General features: G+C 46.3%; 1 protein-coding gene across 4 annotated transcripts in view; it reads right to left on the bottom strand.

Moving 5' to 3' along the window:
• The window catches only part of MYO15A (myosin XVA), a 94,718-nt gene that overhangs the window by 66,845 nt on the left and 8,403 nt on the right, over positions 1 to 19,470 (bottom strand). For 3 of the 4 annotated variants that reach the window (XM_081169324.1, XM_081169326.1, XM_081169323.1), the window contains exons 7-23: positions 18,576 to 18,679; positions 16,241 to 16,307; positions 15,027 to 15,140; positions 14,645 to 14,806; positions 12,996 to 13,109; positions 11,125 to 11,183; positions 10,843 to 10,966; positions 9,826 to 9,921; positions 9,363 to 9,494; positions 8,664 to 8,789; positions 8,188 to 8,265; positions 6,365 to 6,519; positions 5,119 to 5,164; positions 4,274 to 4,398; positions 3,446 to 3,563; positions 1,861 to 2,036; positions 912 to 996 (exon numbers count right to left, since the gene is read on the bottom strand). In XM_081169324.1, coding sequence (XP_081025450.1) covers positions 912 to 996; positions 1,861 to 2,036; positions 3,446 to 3,563; positions 4,274 to 4,398; positions 5,119 to 5,164; positions 6,365 to 6,519; positions 8,188 to 8,265; positions 8,664 to 8,789; positions 9,363 to 9,494; positions 9,826 to 9,921; positions 10,843 to 10,966; positions 11,125 to 11,183; positions 12,996 to 13,109; positions 14,645 to 14,806; positions 15,027 to 15,140; positions 16,241 to 16,307; positions 18,576 to 18,679 — 1,881 coding nt within the window. The remainder of the gene's footprint in view (positions 1 to 911; positions 997 to 1,860; positions 2,037 to 3,445; positions 3,564 to 4,273; positions 4,399 to 5,118; positions 5,165 to 6,364; positions 6,520 to 8,187; positions 8,266 to 8,663; positions 8,790 to 9,362; positions 9,495 to 9,825; positions 9,922 to 10,842; positions 10,967 to 11,124; positions 11,184 to 12,995; positions 13,110 to 14,644; positions 14,807 to 15,026; positions 15,141 to 16,240; positions 16,308 to 18,575; positions 18,680 to 19,470) is intronic. The other variant, XM_081169325.1, reaches the window with a different exon arrangement.

Consider the following 19,470-nt stretch of genomic DNA (forward strand, 5'->3'; position numbering starts at 1 on the left):
GCTTCTCTTATCTGGTCCTCCACCATCTCCCTTCAACCTCTTTGCTTCTACCCACATCAGGACAGGTATCCTCAAGGGCCAGCCAAGAGGTCTCAAAACGGTGCGAACTAATAAAGGCATCGTGCTAATATGGAATGTGGCGTTTTTCTTGGGGGTCAATACGGCTTCCTTTCGTTTTCACTTTTTCACTTCTTCCTAACACCTCTCTCGTTGCTCTGACTAAGGTTGAGGGGAAATGATTCCCGAAACAAGACGTGAACCAAAGCCCAGCAATCCTTCGAAATTTGCACTTCTCTGAATTTTGCAATGTCGTTCTCCTACTCAGAAAAGCGAACAAGGTGCATTCCAGCCAAACATCTGGAAGAAATTTCTGACAGTAAGAACTGTTCAACAGTGGGAGGCTGTGGACTTCATTGGAAAACCCAACAATGAAAAATTGTAAGTTTATAAAAAGCACAATATACCTGCGTCTCATCAATTAAGGGTGGGGCAGGGATACAGCAGGCTTTCAGAGTCTCCTGCCAGACAGGTAACACAGGTTTGGATCTATTCATTCGGGGATAGCGGGGCATCTTTGTGAGTCTAAACTGCTTCAAACAATCAAGCCAACCTGCTGCCCTTACTATGCAAACCTCTGAACAACTGGAGGTGGGGTGAGGAGGATGTGCATTACGTGATGCTTAGACACAAAATGCAATGTTTAAAATTGGATGGAGCACACAGGTGAAGATGCACATTCAACTCAGCCCAGATTCCCTATTTAACGGCAGGAAGAGAGAATGCAGTTGCACTCAAGTCCTGCTGGCAGGTGTCCCGTTCATCTCATTTTGCCTGCTACGAAATCCCCTTCCCTTGCCACCCTCCAGGCTCCCACACATTCTCTACCAGTGCCCAGACAAGACGGGACTCACCTTAAGGTATCTCCTTCGATTCACATAGATGCGTACCAGGCACCTGACCTTGATGAGGGTTCGACGCAGCCTCCGGTACCTTTGCCTGCAGGACGGGAAACCCCCCGGTACGGAGGTGGGAAAGATCACACCCAGCCTCAACAACACTTTCTCCTACCCAAGGCAAAAAACCAAAATAAAAGACGATAACGGACAAACAGACCAGACACAAATGGCACACGTTTAACATGCAGAGGGAACAGGCAAATCAAAATTCAGATGCTGAGACACACCTAGTGTTCTTCACCTGTCAGTCTGTCAATCACCTGTTGTCAAGATGACATCAGGTGGTGCTGTGCTTTGCAGCCTGCTGGGACTTTAAAGAGGAGTGAAGGGCTGTTTGCAAAGGGGCTTTCAAACAGCCCCACGCTCCCCTTTGAAGTAGCACCCAGCAGAATTGCTGCCTGATGAACAGAGTCCTACTCTCTGCAGGGAACTTAGCAGGATTCAACCTCTGATCATCAGCTGGTGAGCAGGGGCTAAATCCTGCAGAGTAGATTGGGCCAAATGCTGGTTGGACCAATGCAGAATTGAACGCCAACCTCCCACAGGTCACTGATGTCACCTGATTGGCAGGTGGATGTGGTTTTTAAAAAGGCTTTGTGGTCGAACCCCGTGATGGGCCAAGGCTGACCCACTGGCCAGTGGCTCCCTGTCCCTAGCCTCGTGTTGCGCAATGTAAGATGTGACGTCATTACGCTGCCTATTCCTCTGCCCCAACAATCCATTGTGCAAATCAGGGGTGGGGATGATGTATGAAGATGTGACGTTACGCCACGTGCGTCATGTCAGACATAACCACAATGGCGATGGCTGGTGCTGGCCCATGTTCTCACACACCCTCCCCAAGCGCACACAGATGCCTGTCCTCCTCTATCTCTAGCGCGGAGAGCATGTTGCAGCTGTGCACCTGACAAGATAGCCTCGGGCCCGCGCCTGGAAAAGGATGATCTTGTGGCGGAGGGCGAAGAAGCGTTTCTTGATCAAGAAGCCACGCGTGTACCGCTGCAGCGTTAGAGCTGCCATGTGGACAATCCGTTCTCGCTTCCCTTCCAAGTGCTGGTAGACATTCTCCTTCATGAAGAGCTGGGGTGAGGAGGGGGAGGGGAGCATCAGAATAACTCATTAATTAATTAATTGCACTTCTCTCCCACCTTTCCTCCAAGGCGATCAAGGGTGGCATACACAGTCCTCCCTTCTCCTGATTCTTTCTCACAACAACCCTGAGAAGTGGGTTAGGCCGAGAAGCAGCAACTAGCTTCCAAGGTAACCCAGTGAGCTTCACGGCTGAAGTGTGGATTTGAACCCTGGTCTCTCCTAGGTCCTAGTCCAGTGCTCTTAACCAATCCACGGCGGTGGCTCTGGGTGGCTGCTACCCACACCCAACTTTCCTTGGCATTCAGTTATTCATGACATTTATACAACAGCTTTCCCGTCAAAGCACTTGAGGGGCAGGAGGACCAACTTCAATAAAATATTGGGGGGCCGAAGTAAGCCCTGCCCTGTATAATTGATCACATGATGCAGTGCACGCACACCATTTGACTGGCAATGCCCATCAATTGGGGGGCATCCTCCTCAAATATTTTATTTTGGGGGCTGAAGACCCCTTGGCCCCAAGGAGTTGGCTCCTATGCTGGGGGGTAGTTTCTGTTTTACAATAACACATTGCAATCTAAGAGACATAATGTGAAAGTAATAAACAGGAACGGCAAAGAGGAAGAAAACAAATCCATTCAGGTAGACCCCATGAGAATACCACAGGCTTTCTCATACTGTTTTGTGATGAAGTCGGTGGTAATGGCCAAGCGGAATAACCATAATCATTTATTACTCGTACCTTGCCCCTCTGACTGGGTAGCCCCAGCCACCCTGAGCGGCTCGCAACAGAATATAAGAAAACACAAGATACAGCAAGCATTAAAAGCTTCCCTACCCAGGGCTGTCTTCAGATGTCTACGGGAGGTTGCATAATCGTTTATCTCTCTGACATCTGATGGGAGAGGCAGTTCTTTGGCCGAATGGGAGTTGGTCCAAGCCCAGAGGCATAGCTAGCACCCAGGGGTGGGGCAAGCTGCCCACGGGGGCAGGGGCAAGCATCCCAGGGGGGTGGCGATGTCACCCCCCCTCAGGGGTGACACCCAGGGTGGACTGCACCCACCGCACCCCCTTCCTCCAAGCCTTGCTGGTGGAGGGGGCTTAGGAGTCTCATTTCTCCCTCAGATGCAACCAGGTGGAATGGTTACAGATGGAGACACTTCTGAGAGAGGAGGAGCTCTGTGGCAGTTAGCTCTCCCAGCCTGGCCAATGGATGTGGCCTTGCTGCCTCCCCTCTCCCTCAGACGCAGGCAGGTGAACTGTCCATTCACCTTGGTCAGCTGAGAGGTGGAGAGACCCCACTCCATGACAGAAAATCCAGGGGTGGGAATTTCCATGCTCCAAGCTGCCCAACAGTTACTTACAACCATGATTATCAAGGAAAATGGCGGCTGTACCTTGGTGGCTCCAATGCAGTACATATCGGGGGTGACTGCGCATAGCTTCTTCAGCACTACCGCACTGTTCCACGCATCAGGGATCATGCCTTGTTTGATATCAACAAGGCAGCGGTACCTAAAGAGACAGGCTGAGGGTGTGATTAGGTGCCCTCCAACTGTTGCTGGACTATAACTCCCATCATCCCTCATCACTGGCTATGCTGGCTGGGGCTTATGGGAGTCAAAGTCCAAAAATTCTTTCTATATACAGTGGCACCTTGGGTTACATACGCTTCAGGTTACATACGCTTCAGGTTACAGACTCTGCTAACCCAGAAATAGTGCTTCAGGTTAAGAACTTTGCTTCAGGATGAGAACAGAAATCGTGCTCCGGCAGCACGGCAGCAGCAGGAGGCCCCATTAGCTAAAGTGGTGCTTCAGGTTAAGAACAGTTTCAGGTTAAGTACGGACCTCCAGAACGAATTAAGTACTTAATCCAAGGTACCACTGTACGGTTTTATTTTTCCTTCTCACCCAGCAAAGGATACTAACGTAGTGCCACAACTGAACAAAAAGTCAATTGCCACCCTGGTCAGCTTCTGGAACAGGGGCGAGCACAGCAGCAAAACGTTTTGGGCTGGCTCTGCTAATAAGCATGTGGTTAGGGGAGCCCTGGTAGACACTGTATACCTGGGACACTAAATAAAGCTTTTGACAAAGTCCTTCCCCACCAAAGGCCCCCTGGGCAAAATTAGCAAGGATACTGCAGCCAAGCCTGCCTGTCAGAGCCTGCAATTGCTCTTCCCCTTCCTTGCCTTCTTGGGTCAGAGCCCTTGTTGACCATACCTTTCAATGAACGTTTGGAAGGGGATGCGAACGGGAAAGCCCTCTTTGCGGATGCGGATGGTCTCCAGAATTCCCGAGTACCGCAGCTGGCTGCTGACTACGTCAGGCTCAAAAAGTCCTGGCTTCTGGTTGAGGAAGAGCGAAGGAGAGCATTGGATAGGATAGTAAATGAGCTGACTGGTTCAGGATTCATATCGTGATAGGAGAAACGAGCCTGACAAGTGTGAGAGAGGAGCTCTCTGGACGACTCAAGACCACTGGGTGATCAGCCCAGAAGAAGCACTGTTTAGTGACAGGCCTTCCTTTACCTGTGATGGATGACTCGGCATCCATCAATTTCTGGATGACTCAGCAGGTGCCAAAATACTATTGAGGAGACAATTGGAAGGGGGGTTATGGAAGGGCAGTAGAAGGAGAAATAGTTTAGAGACCATAAGGCAGCATTGTAGAAGCTGCGGTTCTGCAGGAGAAGCTGCAAGGAGGGAGAGGCTTGGCTGCAGCTGTGTTAGCACTGCAAGTGGGTGGGGTGATAGTGAAGCCATTAAATGTCATGATCAAAATTTCCTGCACTGCAGGGGATTGCACCAGATGACCCTACCATTCTATGAAAACGCTCTTGAGGGAGGGCCATAGTTCAGTGGTAGAGCACCTGCTTTTGCATGCAAAAGGTCTCAAGTTCAACCCCTGGCAGTTCCAGGAAGGGCTAAGAAAGACTTCTGCCTGAAACCCTGCAGAGCTGCTGCCAGTCAGTGACAGCAACATTGAGCTATATGTACCAGCAGCCTGACTCTGCAAAAAGGCCACTTCCTATGTCCCTTTCCCCTTAGGACATAGCAAGTCCATACCTTCTTATTGTTGGGTTTGATGCAGCGGACGAAGAAAGGGTTACATCTGCAGAAGAAGAAAAGAAAACACACATACGATGGGACTATAACATTTCTTCATCCTGAAAGTGGTGCATATTGAATGGAATTGGCTGCTATTGGCATGAAGGAAGAAGCCTCCACTGGCATAAATGGAAATGCCAGCTATTTGCATGAAGGAAGAAGCTCCCACTGGCACGAATGGGAAATATCCTGCTCATGCAAACAGCAGGTTCAGGACCCCCTTGCTCCCCCACAACTTGCCATGGTCCCGATCCAGGTCATGGGTCAATTTAAAAACCACCCGCATACAGTATCAAAATCACCGCTGCTTCACTCTACGGGAAGCAACAAATGTGCAAAGGACCTAAATCTATTCCTTGCCACCTCTAGCGAAGGGCTGCAGCTTAGTGGGAGAGCGCCAGCTTTGCATGCAGGTTAAATCCTCAGCATCTCCAGCTAGAAATGAGAATGTCTCCTGTATGAAACCACAGAGAGCTGCTGCCAGACCGTATGGACCATACTGGACTAGCTGTACCAATGTTCTGCTTTGACAGGAGGCAGTTCCATCCCTTTACAAGATCTGTAACACTGAGGACTAGAATCTTACTTCATTTTCAGGGGAAGGATCTTAGCTCAACACAAGTTCAATCCCTGGCACTTCCAGGCAGGACTGGGAGAAAACACCATCTGAAATTGTTATGTACTGAAGTTCTCACCCTGGGCCAGCAGGGGGATACTGTAGATAGTTTTCACTCAGGTCCACGTCAGTTATTTTAGGCGGGAAACCCTGGGTTGTTGTTGCTACAATGTTGACAGCTGGCTGCCTATAAAAGCAGGCCGGCTGAGCTGTTTGCTGTTCAGTTCTGTTCCAGCTTACAAATAAAGAGCTGCTCTGGAGAAATCGCTGTGTCGTCGGCTATGTTCGCCCACAACTTAACAGAAATCCTGGACAGCCACTGTGTGTCAGTGAAGACATTGCTAAGCTTCTGACGTTCCTATGTCTTTGAGGAGGGACCATAGCTCAAGGACTTTGTTTTGCAAGAAGAGGTGCCAGGTTCGAACCCCTGACATCTCCAGGCAGGGCTGGAAGAGAACCCGGAACAGAGGGTTTTGGACTCCCTTGCCTGCCAGCCTGCCAGGGTCCTGATCCGGTTCATGGGCCTTCCATGCCAGCAATTTGAAAAGCTATTCACACAAGTGCTTGCCCTATGCCTTCCTCACTCACCTCTCCATTTTATCCACGAGGTCCGAAAGCGACTGCTGGAATTTCGCTGCCACCGTGTGGGACTTAAATTTCCGCCTGCTGGTGCTGCTTCTCCCCATCATGGTCTTCTGCTGAGCTATCAGCTGGGCATGGCTGTAGAAGAGGTTGGCCACCATCTGGGGCAAGAGCAGAGGAGACATTTTGTAGGGGACATTTTGGGAGCCGGTGGGACATTCACAACTCATTCCGTGTTCATCCAGCTCTCCCTGCACGGAGGACGTTTGCTGGGGGATCTTGGGCAAGCCACTCTCTGCCAGCCTAACCTACCTCGCATGGCTGTCGTGAGGATGAAATGAGAACAGGGATAGATTATAAGGATGGATGGATCTGTCCGTCTTAGTTTCTTCCCCCCACCCCATCTTAAATTACAGTTTGCCCCATTTCAAGATCAGATTGTGATTTTAAAAAAAAATAGTTTGCATGAACATTGACACTCATTTTCTTTGCATTTCTCCTGATACACCTGTGTTTATACACCATTCGGTCTAGCAGATGCAATTGGCAAGCAATTTTCCTCAGTACACTGCAATAAAGTAGTACAGTGCAGTATTTCTAGGCATTTATTTCCCTGCATGCACACGTTTTTGGGGCTGGAAAACTGCACTGCAAGGTTAGGAGAAGTGTGACTTTCAAAGGATAAGCTATGCTCTGATCCTCATAGTCGTCTGGAAAGTATTAATTAAACAGGTTAGCATTAGAATCAGTGCTGTACTGGACGGATTCCTTCCCCATCCCTAGGTGAGAATAGTGTAGACCAGGAGTGGTTGAGAGGTCTGATATTTCTCCCCTACCCAATACCTCATCTATTTTTGCAGCTGGGTCAAAAATATAAATAAATAAAAACAGAAGCAACCCCTGGGGAGCGCAGAGACATTTAAACCTCTCCATCCAGCACTGTACCTTGATGGGCATGCAAATCTGCCCCTCCCTGGTCATCAGATTCATAATTTGATGAACACGGAGATGGCAGTAACTTTCCTTAAGCTAATATACACAGATCAGCTGAGCAGAGAGATCTAGGTGTGTGGGTTTGTGTGTGCATGAGTGCAAGTATGTGTGAGGGAGTTGGCCACTGCCAATTTTGGCCATACCTACCCCTGGTGTGGGGTCCCTGAATGGATCGGCCAATATGTCCCTCAGGACAAAAAATGTTCAATCACCCGGATGTACACCAGCCCTGCAGAGTAGGTTATGCAGAGAGATAGTGACTGCTCCAAGGTCAATCCGTGAAGCCAGGAATGACCTTTAATTGTCACCCATTTAGACAACCCATATCTGCAAGTCCCCATTCCTATGCTTCCCACCACTGTTGGAAGTGCAACAGTGGAGATAATTCCGTGTGTAACTTAAGGGTTAATTCAATTAGTGTTAAAGTCAATGAGCAGCGGGGGGGGGGGGAATAGGTGGAGGTGTTGCTTAGCAACCAGGCAGTGTGGCATGATGCTTGCTGAGGTAACTCATGCTCTCATTGGCTGTGCAGTTCTGAGGGAGCTTTTTCCTTCCTGTTTGTGTTGTTGTATGTCTTCCCGCTATGAACAAGGCCTGAATTAAGAAAGACATTACCTCTATGTTTATTTCTCTTCATATTATGTGGTTGTTGTTTTGTTAGTTCAATTAACCCAGTTAAGTTTGATCAGCCTCTTTTCTCTCTGGACTCCGTCTGTATTATTTGGGTGACGCTACTAACAACAGCCACACCACACTGCTTCGCACTACTCTTCCAAACACAGAAGCCATCAGATGCACTGGAGCCAGCCGACCTGAGACCACCCCAAAACACCTACTTTGATTTTGCTGTTGACAAAAAGCTCCAGGACGTCCAGGCGAACCTGATCGTAGTTTTTATCCAAGAACTTGTGTACCTGCAGTGGGGTTAAGAAATGCATTATATTTTCTGAGCCAAAATATAGTCTATGTGTGCAGCACTTCTCCATTCAAAGCAGGGAGGTCTGGCCCAGGCGCCCTTACTTTCTGTGCTACGCGGGGCTGAAACTGCTGCCCTGATAATAACTGCTCCTCAGTGCCACTCTGATCTTGGCAGGGCCAGCTGATGCAATGCCTAGGCCATGCTGGAGCTGCAGCCCAGATGGTGCTGTGAAGGCACAGAGCACAGTCTGCCAGTCTTGCAGTGGAAACAGGGTGACGGTGGCACAGGAGGGGCTGGAGGCTGGGGGACCCGGGCACCAAGCACCTTATGTGTGCAGAATGTACCCTGTTCTTCCTCTTTGTGTTGCTCCTTCCCAACCACCCGGCGTCTCACCTGGTAGGTGACTTTGCCAGCATAGTGCTTGATGGAGAATTCGGGTAGCGGCATCTTTGGTTTGGAGTAAAGCGGGTTGGCGCCGTGGTGGTAATGACACTTCTGGAGAAATGTGTGATCCGTGGCCTGGCAAGGCGGAGGAATAACTGGGTCAGACTAGCAGTGCCCCATGTCGTCCACCCAGTGTCGGGGGGACGTTCTGGATTCAAGTTCACTTTAGGCCATTTTAGGCCAGTGGCGTCTACCACTGAGACAGACGAGGCACACTTTTTGAGTGTGAAAGAGGAAGAACCGGCCACCTTCTAGAGCCATTCACCATGGTTCTGCACAAGTCCCTCAGCTGCTTGAGCCCAGAATGGTGACTCAAACAGAGATGCAAGGGACAGACGCTTTTAAAGACAGGCCGTTACGCTGTGCCTTTGCACTGAGAGTTGTTGAATGATCCAACCACAGTATTTATGAAGACATGAAACATTGGCCAACGCTTGCTTCCAGAAACTCTGGTCCTCTCATTCCAAGGGTCTTTGAGCATAGAAAGAGTGCCACCCCCTCAAAGGGGGATAATTGCTTCCCTTGCCTCCATAAATGAATACATGGGGAAGGTGCTTCTGAGCAAAAGCAGTTAGTTGTCATCCTGCGACTAGAACGGACTTAAAAAAAAAAAATTATGCATGGATTCTATGCAGCACCAAGTGGTACCTGAGGGAAACTGCTCTGGTCATCCAGGATCCTTAAAATCCCATAAGGCCTTTGGGCAATGAGGTCAATGCAAGGCTGGTTGTCATTGAAAGGTATTTCTCTCCACTCAAGATGCTCCCGGATATATTCCTCCTGAATACAGAATGTATTTATTAGTTAGATTTGTACCTGCTGCCCCTCCACCCTCACCAAATGAACTGACGCCTGCAGCTCCAGCTGCTTTCATTTACTTATTTACTGATATTTGCATCCTGCCTATGACAAATTTTCCAAGGGGACACACATCATTTAAAAACAAATGACCAAAAATAGCAAGCTATAACAAAAAGAGCAAACAGGAAAATAAAACATATCAGCATTAAACACACACACACACACACAGTGCAACATAGCAGCAGATCCATCAAAAAATGTGATGCTCTAAAAACCCAAGAATGGTGGTGATGGTGGATTCTGGCCTCACCTGCTCCTCCTTGAAGACAATCTTGTTGAAGAGGAATTGGAGATACTCATTTGCGTAATTGATGCACAACTGCTCAAAGCTGTTGAAGCCCAGATCCTATTCAAAATTCAGACCGCGAGTTTAAAAAATGTGTACATGCAGAGCAAAAGGCTACTTGAGGTTACCCAGTATAGAGGAGAAGAGCTCCATAGCCCAGCCTGCCATTCTCGAACTGAGCCTGCCTCTGGGAATATCAGAAGCTGCAGCCATTGCAGCACTGGAGGCTTGTTCATCAGGGGCAAGCGGGGCACGGCCCCACTAGTCTCTGTCTGTCCTCTGCCAGCCCATACCTGCCTCCTGTCTTTCTTAAAGTCCAGCAGGTGGTTCTGCCTGCTGGCTTCCCCCTCCTTGGTCTCAGTGCTGCCCCATGAAGAACCCATCAGGGAGGAGGATGGAGGCAAAACGAACATAAGTTGTCTCTGCCTGTTTTTCACTATGGCTCCCTGCCTTCCACCCAGTGCCAGATTTATGTATAAGCTAAACAAGCTATAGCTTAGGGCCCCACTCTCTTGGGGACTCCCCAAAAAACTTAAAGGAAAAAAACCTGGATGTACATCTCCAAAATATAAGATAAAAAATAAATCGCTTTGATAAAACACATATTTTGTTATGTGCAAATGTCGTTAGATACCTGTTAGGTCCATAAATTACCATCTAGCATACATTCAACACAAAAAACAGTGACAATTTGTTGTTGTTAAAGGACAGCTGGATGTATAAAGGGCCCCATTACCTTCAGTAGCTTAGGGCCTCATCAAACCTCAATTCGGCCCTGCTTCCACCCAGTTAGTCCCAGAGAACACCAACCACCTCGACATGACAAGCACTATTCTGGGGGCACTGGGTGTGTGTGTGTTATTCCAGCCTTCTCCTCCCCTGTATCTTAGGTCCTTTGTCAAGGGACATTTGTGTTGGGCACCAAATAGCAGTTTCTGGGGAAGGCCCCGGTTGTAATTGGCTGAACGCTTCTTCCCTCACCTCAAAGCCATAGATATCCAAGACGGCGATGGACAGGGTTTCTTGCCTGGGGTAGGTGAGCCTGTTAATCCTGTCGATAAGCCAGTTGAAGAGCAAGGAGTAGAGGATCTTGGCAATGGCATCTCTGAGGGAAAGAGGAAAGGAAAAAACACATGCACAAGCGCTGTGGGCAAAGAAATGGAAGAAGACAAGGCCACAAGCAGGGGTGCTGAGGGTGAGTGGCAGTATTTACACGTGGCTCTCTCCATTACGGTTGTGGAGATGGATGGGGCTTCTGTTTACCTGGCATCAACGGCACTGTCGACAGTGAGGGGTGTGTATATCTTTTCTCTCATGGTTTCCTGTTGAGAAAGCGAAGGAAGAAGAAAGATGGCCTCCCTCCGATGGTTGGCACCAGTCACACAAAATATCATGTCCCCACCACCACCACTTCATGGAATCTCCCCTGTCTTAACATCTTTCCATTTTGATTCTCTGGCCCCATATCTGCACAAACTTATTATCCCAAAATACAGACGTGCTTTTACACTTGCAAGACTGGATGTTTTGCCATCTGCGGTACTTGAGGGTCGATTCCAAAAGATCCTGCCTGAGAAACGTCTTTGCCCCTGTGGAGACGGTAGCACCGAAAGAGCGGCACATGTCCTCCTGTCTTGCACTCTCTACAAAGACCTGAGGAACAAGATCATCACCCCACTCGTACTAAGCATCCCAGGGCGCTCAACCACTGCCACAATGTCCTTTCTTCTATCAGATCAAAATGAGCAGATAACAGCAAAGGTTGCTAGGTTCATAGCAGGGGCGATCAGAATAAGGGCCACTAACTGACTGCTGATTCAGGACTTTAAATTGTGCTCTTATATCAAATTTCCCTTTCTGCGTATACTGTAATGTTTTATTGTTGCTATGGCCATTGGCTACTGTGAATAAAGTTTTATCTATCTAGCCCCCGTCCTAATCCACAGGTGCTGCTGGGCTCAAACTGGAAGCTCTTGAGTCCATCCACTGTCCCACCAGGTCAACTGGCTGGGGGGCAAGGATGACTGCAGTAATCAATGAGATACCTCTAGGCAGAGCCTTTTTACCAAGAAGTCATGTGACCACATTCTCCTTCCTGCAATGTAACATATAGGGCATAGCAACCCTCTTTGGTCTAAGCAATTCATCACTAAGGAAAGGGAAGCACTTGTCCCTCCCTGAGCAACCTGCTGAGTAACCATGCCTATTATTACTATAATTTATGGTGACGTTTATATAGAAGCCCATAATAAACAAACATTCCCTGGGCAGCTTACAACAAAATATTAAGAGCACAATTTATTATAATAATAATTAAAAACTAACAGACAAACAATAGAGCCCGCCTGTGGGTCAGTGCATCTGGCTGTTAACCAAGAGGCTGGTGGTTCGAGACAAGCCAGGAACGGCTCTGAGCAGGAGGCCCTGCATTGTAGGGCGTTGGACTAGATGAAACTTGGGGCCCTTCCAACTCTAAAATTCTATGATTCTATAATTAAAGGTGACAGATAGATGCATTGCATAGAAGCAGCACAAAATATTCAACACTCCAGATTTTTGGTTGTTGCTTTTTTACAAATAAAAACAGTTCAGAATTCCAGGTAAGAATAAAAGGGTCTCTGCCTCCTGAGCCCTTTAATTGTTATTGTTGTTGTTCTTTGGTTGGTTTTCAAATCAAAGTTTTACAATCACATATCCAATATATAACATAGAAAGAAGATTCCAAGGAATCTCCTGGACTTTCTCGTCCCCTTTGGGGGTCCTATTGTTAGTCATTTCCTCCTGCATCTTTTATAATAATCCAAATATTTGACATCTCCAACATCTCCAAAATTCACCATTAAACTACAAGTGTTATTCCAGTCCTGCTAACAGTTTTAATTGTTTACGATGGTTTTTAAGATAAATTATAATTTTTCCCCATTCCTTATTGAAATTTTGGTCTTCCTGATTTCTGATTCTTCTGGTCATTTTTGCCAATTCGGCATAACACATCAACTTAATCTGCCATTCCTCTCTGGTAGGGTCCCTACCAGGGTCCTTTAACTATTCTTGGCCCGGAAGCAGAGCAGCAGACACCTGCCCTTCAATGCCCATCCTCCCACCTCCGCACTCAGGGCTGCCTGCCCCTTTACCGTCACTTTGAAGGTGATGGACTTCTGCAAGCCCTCGGGGGAGATTTTCAACAGATCAGCCACAACGCGGATCTCCCGGGCGCTCACCACCGAAGCTACCTCCTGGCAATCTGTCTGCAAAGCACCAAGTCAAGGCATGTTTGTAAAGAGGCTGGGCGACCTTATATTTATTTATGGTTGACATTCAAGAACATACAGCAAAAACAGGCTGCTGGATAAGGCAGCATCTCCTCCAGCATCTGGTTGTCACAGAAGCCAATCAGGTGCCTGTGGGAAACCCACAAGGAGGACCCAAGAGCAGCACATTCCCTTCTTGTGGCAACTGGTATTCAGGAGCATTATTGCCTCTTGCCATCATGGCAAGTAACCACTGACAGCTCTCTCCTCCATTAATTTGTCCAATCTTATTTTATAGCCATCTAATTTGGTGACCACGACTGCCTCCTGTGGGAGTGAGTTCCAAAGTTTAACATTGTATTGCATAAGAAGTCCTTTGTTTAATTTATTTGTCCTATATTTTTCAGCAGTCAGCATCATTGGCCGTCCAACCAGTGCCGGATTAAACCCTGTTGAGGCCCCTAGGCAGTCAAAATCTTGGGGGAGCCCTTGTGTCCAGGTTCTAGTGGGATAACATTGAACTAAGAAAGCTTGAACTTTTAACTCCGTTTCAAAATCAAATCAATATTATTTTGATCTGTTGTCGTGGCCCCCCCCCCAAAGGTTTGGAGCCCATAGGCAGGTGCCTACTCTGTCTCTTTGGCAATCTGGCACTGCGTCCAACAAGAGAAGGAGAAAAACTTGTCTCTATTCCTTTTCCCCATGACAAGCATCATTTTATAAATTTGTAAGTATTATGCCACCTCTTTCGCTATACTTGGAAGTCCCAAATGCTGCAACATTTCTTCATAGAGTCACTCCATTTGCCTGATTGTTTTAGTTGTCTTTTTCTGAACCTTCTCCAATTGTAATATTTGTTAGTTAGTTAGTTAGTTAGTTAGTTAGTTAGTTAGTTAGTTACTATGTATATTTGTCTGTTTATTACCTGCCCTTCACCCTAAGGTCCCGGGGCAGGTTACAACATTAAAACAATATTCAAAGCAGTTTGAAGCAATCTATGTTCATAAAAACCAGGTGGGTTCTGAAAATATACATCTACAATACCCTTTTTGAGATGAGGCGACCAGAACGGTACATGGTATTCCAAATGCAGCCGCCCCATTGATTTGTTTAGTCAGCATTATGATATTGGCAGTTTTATTTTCAATTCCTTTCCTAGCTAACCCCAGCATGGGATTTGCCTTTCTCACAGCAGCCGCACACTGGGTCAGCTTTGCCCAGTTTTCATGTGTGAAAATGGGAGTTGACCTCCCCACACTCCAATTTACATTTTTCACACTGGTTTGCTCTTGCTTGCCTCCCCACTCTTTGCACCAATACAATTAAAAGTTCTTGCTGGCTACATGATCCAGGCAGTCAGGGACCACGTAGTCAGGAGGAAAAGATCAAGGCACCACACAGCCAACCAGACTACATCTCGAAGCTTCCTGCTTCCTCAACTCTGGAAGAAGAAGTGGAGTGGTTTATAGGTGTGTTTTTTAGCCTTTCCTTAGAATGCACACTAGACTTACATTTTCATCCCAGTAACTAACCTCGTATTTTTCAAAGTAGACATTCCCCAAGTGTAGAATGGAAGACAGCATGCGGAAGATGCTGTCCTGATCGTGGGCAGTGAAGTGCAGGATTTCCATGGCGTCGAGCAACCGGTGAAAATCCTCAGTGTCCACCTTGCCAGGGATCTCGCAGTTGCCTCCCTACATACGATGAAAAGAAGGCATTTGTTCCCCACAAGGGAATGCAGACCCTGGGGGTGAAAAAGGCTCTCTGCCCCTGGTCAAGACCCTCGTCTGATTGGGACCACCGCCTGGGACAGAACACCATTCCTCCTTGATTGAAATGTTTGGGTATTTGTAAGACTAATATCCAGCACTTTTCTCCTTCTGTTCCATAGGCATTTCAAGGAGAGGACCATACCTGGTTCAGGTAATAGTATGTTTCTGCCTCTTGAAGGCCGAATTTCCGCTTCTGCTGAGCAGGGAGGCCAGCAAGCATCTCGTAAAATATATGGTAGTTCCGTTCGTTATTGGACTATATGGCAAGGCAGGGAATACAAGAGGGAATCATTACCAGGACAAATATGGACATAGAAACAGCATGAGGCAGATTTCATTTATGTGCTGATTTATTTATTTTTAAATAGCGATACATAATTTTTTTGTACGAATAGCTGATGTCTAATTTAAACTTTTATATATATATATATATTTAATTCTATGGTTTTATGCATAATTGTTGTAAGCTGCTCATATATTTTTTATGAATAGCAGTATATACATATTTTTATGCAGAAATAAAGTACAATAATAAAAAAACACCTTAAGTGGTTAACATAATAGTATAAAATATTCATTTAAAAATAATGATACAAAAGCAAACAAAAAATTATAAAAATATGGATAAAAATCAACAGTACACACACACGCACAAACACAAAATAAAAGTACATGTCTCAGTAGGCTTGCCTAAATAAAAATGTTTTAGCAGGCATAGAAAACAATATGGCTCAGTCTAAGAGCATGAGACTCTTAATCTCAGGGCTGTGGGTTTGATTCCTACCTTGGCCCAAAGATTCCTGCATTGCAGGGGGCTGGACTAGATGACCCTTGTGGTCCCTTCCAACTCTACAATTCTATGATACTAAAATGCCAGTCAAGTGGCAGGTGTCCTTTTGTTGGATTGATGGGAGCTAGTGTGGTGTAGTGGTTTGAGTGTAAGACTTGAACCTGGGAGACTCATAAGGAAACTTATGAGGAAGGAGGAAGAACCACGTATGTCAACAGTGAACCACCTGGAGATCTTCAGATGGAGGGCATAATACAAATTAATTTTTAAAAAAGAGGTCCTTGGGGGGAAAAAAGAGAATATAAATGCAATTAATAAATAGAAAGATAGATTTAGAACTGGCCTGCTATTTCCAAACTCTCTTGCAGAACTCTTGGGAAAAGCTCATCCTTCTCCGAAGAGTTCTCTCCCAGCTTGCAACATTTTACAAGTCAGGAAATGACTCAGTAGCTTGGCCACATGACACCTGCAAAGTAGATGGAGGAGCCATCTTTCTTTTTTAAAAGCCGGCCCTTGCTTACAACAGAAGATTATTAGGGAAATGAAGGAGAAGTACAGAGCCTAACCTGAAAGACGACCCTTGATTTCTCCAGAAGGTACTGCGAAGTAATGGCACCACAAATGAACCCATTGCTGCAGAGACAAAATTTAATACTTGTGTTGGGTCTTTTCCGTCCCGTAACATAGGTTCCCAACATGCACTCTAACACAATGTAACACAACACGGTGGGAATCAGAAGTTAATCAGCAGAAATTGCCAGTGCTTATTGCACATGGATATTAATCATGAAATGAGGTAATGATGTATATGACTGGTGAAAATTGAAATACTTTGTTTGAAACTTTATAAACACCACTGCCTGGACCACCGGGTGGTGTTGCAGTTTTGTGGAATGATCCGACTGCAACCTATTGCTTTGCAATAAACAATGTTGGAATCCTGACTCCTCACATTTCTGAGTTTTATTGGCATAAACTCAGGAGATCAACTATTTTCGGCTTACAACACTTCTACATTCCGACAAGACACAATCTCATTAATAATAATAATAATAATAATAATAATAATAATAATAATAATAATAATTTTATTTATACACTGCCCTCCCCGGCCAGAGCCGGGCTCAGGGCGGCTAACACCAGTAAAATTACATTAAAAACATAATAGAAAAATAAATAAATATCCAGCCTGATTTACAACTATAGGATCCTGGACCCAGTAGAAGGTACTTTCTATTATTTCAAACCTGAGGTGCCATGAGAAAGGAAGAGCATATTGTGCACCAACATATCAACAGGGCCAGGCCAGGGCTGTGGCAGCCATCCCCAATTCCATAATTCCCAGAAGCTTGAGTCAGTTGTAACAACAAACTGTGGTTTGCATAGGTGCCACAGCGCCACCCGCGTCCCAAAACACTATAGAATCTGATGCTAAGCAGCAAAGCAAGGTAAAATAAGTAGCAGCAGTGCTGAAGCAGATCTAATAGCTACTTTATAAAAAGGCCTGGGTAAATAAAAAGTTGCTGATCAGGCATTGGAGAGACATGAGACTTGGCACCAGGTGAACCCCATCAGGGAGAGTATTTCCCAAGCAGGGAGCCACTACTGATAAGGCCCTTTCTTTGACTGCCTCACCTCTGGAGAAGGGTCTCAGAAGATGACCACAGCATGTTGGGCAATTTTATGTAGTTGTTAAAAAAACTAATTAACTAATTAACTGCCAGTTCACGAGAAAAATATTGTGGCTGGGTATACCAAAAAGCACAATACCACCATTAAAACATCACAAAATAAGGGAAAGGAATGCCCACCTCTAGGGTAGGGATAGGCAACGTATTGCTCTCCAGATGTTTGGGACTACAAGTCCCATCATCCCTGACCATTGGCTAAGCTGGCTGGGGATAATGGGACTTGGAGTTAACCAACTGAAGGACACTAGGTTGGCTGCTCCTGCTCTAGGGACACCTCTGGCCTTACAAAGCACCATCATTAACTAGCCCAAAGGCAGCGTAGTAGGATGGCTTACAATTCCTTCATCTGCACTGGGTTTGGGGGGCGGGGGCCGTTAAACAGCAGAATCCTGTGCATGTTTCCCCTTAGAAGTATGTCCTCATGAAAATTAATCAACATTTTAGTGCAAATCTCTCTTAATACACCCATTTGTATGCAATTTCCCCTAAACTACACAATTTTTTTTTTGCAAAGCAATTTCCCCTAATACATTATTTTCACTTTTATGTGAAAGATTTCAAGAAAGATTTACGCTATGCATTTTTGCATAGGCTACATGGTGGAGAAATGCACTGCAAAATTCAGAAAAGGTGCACATTTTGAAGGATGGCTGCATTTTGGTTCTCCGATTGTTTTGGGAAGGGCGAATTACTGAAATGTGAACTGAATTTAATTTCTCAACTCATTCCTACTCAGGGCAGAGGACCCCTGCGCATGTGCTAATTTTATATTGTATAAGGTGCCTTTGGGCAAATGAGAATGGTGCTTTGCAGTTTACACCACAGCCTTACAAGCAAGTAAGAAATAAAAAAGCTTTTTTAAAAGGGAGGGAGAAGGGCAGGAGATCTGGGTCCTGATGCAAAAGATCTTGGGCTCATGCCCTCTGGGCCACCCCCTAACATGAGCCCAGTATCTCATGGGCTGGAAACCTGAATTGCCTGCCAGTGGGTTGTAGCCTCATTGAAATTAGTAGTTCAAAGTTGGCCATGGCCATTAATTTCAATGGGTCTACTCTGAGTGGGACTAACATTGGCTACAACTCCCAGGGTAGGGGCATTAGGATCAGGGCCCTTTAAGAGTTCAGGCAGGGTCGTACGGGAGCATTAAGTATGCAGGCGGCAGGACAGAGGAGAAAAACTACAGAAAGACGCAGGGCGTGTGGTTACTTACTCCTCCAGAAAGAGTTCCACAAATTTCCCAAACCTGCTGGAGTTGTCGTTCCGCACCGTCTTGGCATTTCCAAAAGATTCCAGCAGAGGAGTCGCTTCAAGGATCTGACTCGACCGCCGCATAAAGCGAAATACAAAACAGGAGGGGAAAGCACACCGGCATGCGACAATGAGGGGGAGGATATTGTTTCCTTCGTTCAAAGCTCAAACTCCACAACAAATAATGGGGCCGTCTCCCCACGCTCGGGAGACCCATCATGCAAGGAGGGTGCTCAGCAGGGTGAGTAAGGGGTGCACCTCAGAGAAAGGAGTGGCTTGGAGAGCATCCCAAGGGCCACGTGTAGATGGTCTATGCTCTAGGGCTTAGTTGGGTGCATCTGAGGATCAAGAACTCTGCCAAGGGTGCCAAGATGTGCACATTTCACCGCAATGAAGACTGACCCATCAGCTGCAATGTTGCAGGTGTACAGCACATGTGGATATTCACATGGAAGGCAAAGGCTGACAACACACGCAATGTGCTAAGGGCTCACACATTTGTGGTTTAACCCCTGGAACAATCAACCCACCCTTGACTGAGTGTGATTTTTATGGCCAACTACCCTGCAACAAGAAATGTAGGGTGCATGTTACACACTCAGATCAGGTTTTGATGAGGCCCTAAGCTACTGAAGGTCATGGGGCCCTTTATATGTCCAGCTGTCTTTTGTCAACAACAAATTGTCACTGTTTTTTCGTCTTGAATATTCTATATGGTAATTTATGGACCTAATAGATATCAAAAGCCATTTGCACATAACAAAATATGTACATCACAGGAGCCTACATAACACAAAACACTGTTGCTGTATGTAGGTTTTATTTGTTTTTATCTTACATTTTGGAAATGTACATCC

The sequence above is a fragment of the Podarcis bocagei genome, assembly GCF_964188305.1.
Source record: "Podarcis bocagei genome assembly, chromosome: 14".
Lineage (NCBI taxonomy): Eukaryota > Metazoa > Chordata > Lepidosauria > Squamata > Lacertidae > Podarcis > Podarcis bocagei.